This window comes from Taurulus bubalis, assembly GCF_910589615.1.
Source record: "Taurulus bubalis genome assembly, chromosome: 5".
In the NCBI taxonomy this organism is placed as follows: domain Eukaryota; kingdom Metazoa; phylum Chordata; class Actinopteri; order Perciformes; family Cottidae; genus Taurulus; species Taurulus bubalis.
The window spans coordinates 2,812,233-2,818,893 of NC_136593.1; the positions used below are offsets into that span (position 1 = coordinate 2,812,233).

Consider the following 6,661-nt stretch of genomic DNA (forward strand, 5'->3'; position numbering starts at 1 on the left):
TGTGTGTGTGTGTGTGTGTGTGTGTGTGTGTGTGTGAGAGAGTGTGTGTGTGAGAGATAAGAGCACAGCACATGCATCAGTGTGTTCAGCATGTTTTAATGTAACATCAAAGACTAACCTGAAGCTCAACATGCAGAAACTTAAAGAATCCAACATGTTAACTTCCTGCTTGATTTATCTACTCGACTGTAAACACTAGTAGTTATAACATTCATGTTGTTGTTCCTGAGCTCTGTGTTGGCGGCTTCTGTCGCTTATTTAAATTTCTATTAGTTACAAATATGAGTTAAACATTGCCCCACGACGTGCACGAGCATTAGAGACTACTGGAGCAGAGAGGACAAGCAGGGAAAGCATATATTTGGGGCAGATATCCTATTATTTTTTTTTACGCCTTTTTTTTGTGGGTGGGGCCAAGCCCTGTTGTCCTCTATGGGCCGGCCGCCACTGGCTCCAAGTAAACTATACCAAGGAGTACCATCATACAATATTTATCATTCGATAATGAAATGTTTTTTTGCTATTCATGTTTTTTTCTTCTATTGAATGGTACATTTGACACTGAACTAGTTTGTGTTATCTAGTGTCCAACTGAGCATAAAATATCGCTGGTTTGTAAAAACTACACAGACAACAAAATAGATGTACAATGTTGTTTAAAATCTTATTCCCTTCTGCTCAAAATAAAATAAGTAAACAACTAAAAAGTTGACACTGTCAGGTCCGTTCTCCATCCATTGGATTTGGGAGTGACGCGGATATGAAAGATAGTTTATCTGTCTTTCCTTTACAAGCAGGAAAAGTATTTCTCTCTCGTTATTTGAGAAAAGTTCATATTTGTGTTCAAAACTCTGACATTCTGTCTCTTGTGTTATCATATACTGATTAATGCAAGCAAAACTACAGAGCAAAATCACACTTTCTGATTGAACCAATCTCATCTAACTGTCAGAAACAATGGATATCCGCGACCCCAAAAAAAATGTTTGCGTGCGCACACATGCCATTTTCCTTGGGGCTAAGCCCCCTTTCCTTGAATCCTAGAAACGCCCCCGAACCTGTAAGTATAATCAAGTAGTACAATTTTTGTCAGCTTAATTGTATAAACTGTATATATTGAACGCAATATATCTTTATGATTAAAGCATGGCTGAATATATCCTCTACTAACAATAAACAAATACCAATTCAAAGTTTTACACATTTATTTTTTTAAATAAGATCTCCTCCAATGAATCGCCACCTTAACGTGGTGGAGGAGTTTGAGTGGCTCAGTGATCCTGGGAGCTATGTTGTCTGGGGCATCAGCCCCTGGTAGGGTCTCCCAAGGCAAACAGGTCTCGGGGGAGAGCCCAGACTAAGAGCGGTTCAAAAAAACCCTGATGAATAGCAGCCCACGGTCTAAAGCTACCTCGCCCGGACAAGGGAAACCGGGGCACCCTCCCGGAGCCAGACCCAGGAGGGGAGCTCATCGGCGAGCGTCTGGTGGCCGGGCTTTCGCCCATGGGGCCCGGTCAGGCTCAGCCCGAAGAAACAACATGGAGCCACCCCCGCGGGACCCACCCCCGCGGGGAGAATTATCGGGGTCGGGTGCTATGCAGACCGGGCGGCGGGCCAGGCAGGAGACCTGGGCGAGCCGTTTGCTGGCGGCATAGACTAGCTCTAGGGACGTGGAACGTCACCTCGCTAGCGGGGAAAGAGCCGGAGCTGGTGGAGGAGGTGGAGCGGTACCAGCTAGATTTAGTTGGGCTCACCTCCACGCACAGCATGGGCTCTGGAACCAAGCTCCTGGAGAAGGGTTGGACTTTGTCCTTTTCTGGAGTTGCCCAGGGTGAGAGGCGCCGGGCGGGAGTGGGGATACTCACGAGCCCCCGGCTGAGCGCCGCTATGTTGGAGTTTTCCCCGGAGAACGAGAGGGTCGCCTCCCTGCGCCTACGGGTTGCAGGGAGTAAAGCTCTGACTGTTGTTTGTGCTTATGCACCGAACAGCAGTTCGGAGTATCCGGCCTTCTTGGGGTCGGTGGGAGGGGTCCTGGAAAGGGCGCCGCCTGCCGACTCCATAGTTCTCCTGGGAGACTTCAACGCTCACGTGGGCAATGACAGAGAAACCTGGCGGGGCGTGATTGGGAGGAACGGCTTGCCCGATCTGAACCCGAATGGTGTTTTGTTGTTGGACTTCTGTGCTAGCCACAGTTTGTCCATAACGAACACCATGTTCGAGCATAAGGTGGCTCATAAGTGTACCTGGTACCAGAACACCTTAGGCCGGAGATCAATGATCGACTTTGTAGTCGTATCATCTGATCTGCGGCCGTATGTCTTGGACACTCGGGTGAAGAGAGGAGCAGAGCTGTCAACTGATCACCACCTGGTGGTGAGTTGGATCAGATGGCGGGGGAGTCGGCTAGAAAGACCTGGCAAGCCCAAACGTGTAGTGAGGGTGAACTGGGAACGTCTGGCGGAGGATCCTGTCCCGGAGGTCTTCAACTCCCACCCCCGGAAGAACTTCTCACAAATCCCGAAGGAGGCTGGGGACATGGAACCCGAGTGGACCATGTTCAAAGCCTCTATTGTGGACGCGGCTGCTCGGAGCTGTGGCCGGAAGGTCATCGGTGCCTGTTGAGGCGGCAACCCGGGAACCCGGTGGTGGACACCGGGGGTGAGGGAAGCCGTCAAACTGAAGAAGGAGGCCTTTCGGGCCTGGCTGGCCCAGGGGTCTCCTGAAGCAGCTGACGGGTACCGGCAGGCCAGAAGGGCTGCAGCTGCGATGGTCGCGGATGCTAAAACTCGGGCATGGAGGAGTTCGGGAAGGCCATGGAGAAGGACTTTTGGTTGGCCTCAAGGAAGTTCTGGCAAACCATCCGACGGCTCAGGAAGGGAAAGCAGGGCCTACCCCAGGCTGTTCTCAGCAGGGGGGGAACTGCTGACCCGGACTGGGGACATCGTCGGGCGGTGGAAAGAGCACTTTGAGGAACTCCTAAACCCGGCCAACATGTCCCTCGGAGAGGGGGCAGCGCCGGAAGACTTTGGGGTGGTTTCACCCATATCCCTGGCAGAGGTCGCTAAGGTAGTCAAAAAGCTCCTTGGTGGCAAGGCGCCAGGGGTGGATGAGATCCGCCCTGAGATGCTGAAAGCGCTGGACGCTGTTGGGCTGTCTTGGTTGACACGCCTTTTCAGTGTCGCATGGGGGTCGGGAGCAGTGCCCATGGACTGGCAGACCGGGGTGGTGGTTCCCATCTTCAAGAAGGGGGACCGGAGAGTGTGCTCAAACTATCGTGGCATCACACTGCTCAGCCTCCCGGGAAAAGCTTATGCAAGGGTGCTGGAAGGGAGGCTCCGACCGCTTGTCGAACCTCAGATTCAAGACGAGCAGTGCGGATTCCGTCCCGGTCGTGAAACAGTGGACCAGCTCTTTACCCTTGCAAGACTACTGGAGGGGTCCTGGGAGTTTTTCGTGAACCGATGCGAGGACCCGGGACAGAGGATGTCGTATTTGTACAGATTGTAAAGCCCTCTGAAGATAATTAGTAATTTGTGATTTTGAGGTCGACAAAAGATCTTCACCCTGCTAGCGTGTGTCGCACAAGACGAAAAGAGGAAGACAGAAAAAGAAGACGACAACAAACTACAGAAGACAGAAGTGCTCGATTGCAACATGCAGCTACACAACTGCATTTCGTTGGGCAACCCAGTGTTGTGCAATGACAATGAATAAAACAATGTAAGTGAATCCTTGACGGTGCATACAGGTAGTAACCATGCTCACCACCTTAGTTGTTATGCTCACACATGCTAATTAGAACTAAACACAAAGTGCATCTGAGGCCGATGACGACGTCATTGCTTTTGCAGGCATTTGGGCATCTCATCTCAAAACACACAAGAGCAGTTGTTTCACCTGTAGTTTCTCCGCCAAAGTTCTTCTCTCAAACGGGTCTCCGAGGAGAGATTTGGTCGAGTTCGGGTTGAGTCTTCTTGCAAGAGTAGCGCTCGTGCTGGGATGTTCCATTGTCATGTCGTTAAAATGGTGTTGCAGACGAGAACACAAGAGACGAGAACGAGAGACGGACCGTGGGGCGCCTCCGTGGATGTTTTTTAGGGCGCTGATTGGATAAATTGTACGTCACTCATTTATATCTTTAATCAGTGATGGGCTAAACTGCATATTAGACCCTGCAACAGCGGCAGGATGGCAGTGACGGGCTGAACATCAGTGACAGCTGATTGGCTTTCGCGACTCAGCGCCATGCAAATTTTTCACCAGAGTTTGAAAAAAATTCAAACACGCTATTCGTGGTGCGTCAAACGCGTCATTTGAACCTCGTCGGAGTTGGAAATGCATGCAAGTGTGTGTAGTAAGTGGGGCTAGCTAAAGTTGTTATGCTAACAACATGTATTTCTCTCACTGTTTCAGAGAAAGCTCCTGGATGGATCACAGCTAACAACTCCTTGTCCTTGGTCATAGTCGCCACAGCACTTAAAAGAATAAACTTCATCATTCTCAAAATTCTGACCCTTTGCTTTTTTATTAACAACATTGACTTGTACTTTTACTTTCAATACTTAAGTACAGTAAATATCAGATATTTTAAGACTTTTACTCAAGTAGTATTCAAATAGGTGACTTTCACTTTTACTGGATTCATTTTCCAGTAAAGTATCTTTACTTTTACTCAAGTATGGCTTTTGGGTACTTTATACACCACTGCTAATACCCACTAATAGACAATAACACCCACTAATATACACTCATACCCACTAACAGACAATAATACACAATAATATATACACTATTACCCACTAACAGAGAATAATACACAATAATATACACTAATACCCACTAACAGACAATAATACACAATGATATACACTAGCATACACTAACACACAGTAACGAACACTTTAACACACACTAGCACAGGCTAACACACACACTTATACACACACAGTAACACTTGCTAATACACACTAAACACTCTAATATGCACACAAACACACACAGGGGCCCTTTAACAAGTTATTGATTAGTACATAATACATGTTTCATAATCGTCCGCTGCAGCTCCATTTAAAGATTGTTTTTTATAAACGCAGGACTCTCATTTCCCAGTGTGTACATCCTCCATTCCATTCCTCGCCTCCTTTCCTCACGCCTTGGAGGAGAGTCGGAGCAACCGGCATTAAACAAATGAAATGTCTTTTTCAGGAACGAGGTCAGAACGCTACACAAACGGTAACAAAAAGAACAGTTACATGTAGAGTCCCTTCATGATGAGATCGTTCCTGTTGTGTTTAACGCCTCTTTTCTTTGTTTACGGACGTCAACAAGTCTTCCTCAAAGGAAGGTTTTTACTTGTAGAAAGGTTGACAAAAGAAATGAAAAGCAGGTTGTTGAACTAATTGAAAACCAAAATAAAATAAAACCAAACTAAGCGGAAGTAAATTAAATGAATCTTTTCAGTAATGAGACGAATACAGCTGAACTTTTCTCTTCTTCTCTAACTGTTCTGTTCCACCGACACACAGACCTTCAGTTGTGATATCTTCAGATTCTTAAAAGTGTCAAAAAATGGAAACATCCTCTCAGTGAAAGTGTGTGTGAAGGTGTGTATGTGTGTGTTAGTATCAGGATCAGAGAACGACAGCTTTCCTCTGTTCCAGTCCAGATTCACTCTGATCCTCTGAGGCTTTTTCTGCACGACGAGAGCAGTGGATAGAGTTGATGGTGACCATGATGAGTAATTATCTACAAAGAACTCTATTATCCATAATCCGGACTCTATGTATCCCTTCCTCTGGACAGACTCTGCTAACACACCAAGTAACCAGACTACACTGTCTCCTACCTCGACATCCCAGCTGTGAGTCCCAGAGTTAAATCCCTCAGAGCCCAGAACAGACCGGAAATAGTCAAACCTCTCTGGATTATCAGGAAGCTTCTGTTTCTCTCCTCGTGTCACACTGGTCAGATCTTCAGACAGGATGAGTCTTGGATGAACAGTGTTTGGGTCCAGAACCACAGGAGTGTAGGAGACCAGGTCCTTCATCTTGGTCCAGATGTTGAAGGTCAGGTTGCCCAGGTGTTTGGCCTCGTCTATCAGAGCTCCTGAGAGCAGCTGTGGATCCTCCAGCAGGGGGCGCTGCTGGACTCGTTCCACTGCAGCCTTGTAGTTGTTGAGGAATGAGACGTCTTCAGCTCTCAGCTCGTCCTCTGTGGCTCTGACTGTGTCTGAAAGAGCTGCTATCTCTCTGCTCAGAGCCTCCATCTTCTCCTTCATCATCTGACTCTTCTGCTCCTCTTCCTCCCTCAGTGCAGCCATCCTGGCCTCCTCTTCCTCCTCCAGAAACTGGTGAAGCTTCTTAAACTGATCCTGAATCTGCCTCTCTGTGCGTCGGGCCTGGACCTTCATGTATTTTGCTGTTTGATCAGACTTCACTTTAACTTGTTTAAAGACCTTTAACTTCTCCTTTAAGGACTTCAGAGTTTTCTGAAGCTTCTTCTTGAGTTGTGGAGCAGCTTCATCGATGGGTCTGAATCTGTGGTCAGTGTGTTTCTCTGAGTCTCTGCAGATGTGACACACTGGCTGCTGATGGTCCAGACAGAAGAGTCTCAGTTTCTCAGAGTGCAGACTGCAGAGATCCTCCTCTGATCTGGAAGCCAT

General features: G+C 47.6%; 1 protein-coding gene across 1 annotated transcript; it reads right to left on the bottom strand.

Moving 5' to 3' along the window:
* Nucleotides 1-4,516: 4,516 nt before the first annotated feature.
* LOC306736429 (nuclear factor 7, ovary-like) lies at nt 4,517-6,661 on the bottom strand (the record flags this gene model as incomplete). Its single annotated transcript, XM_079218064.1, has 1 exon — nt 4,517-6,661. The coding sequence occupies one exon, from the start codon at nt 6,659-6,661 to the stop codon at nt 5,498-5,500; it is 1,164 nt and encodes a 387-aa protein (XP_079074190.1). The 3' UTR covers nt 4,517-5,497.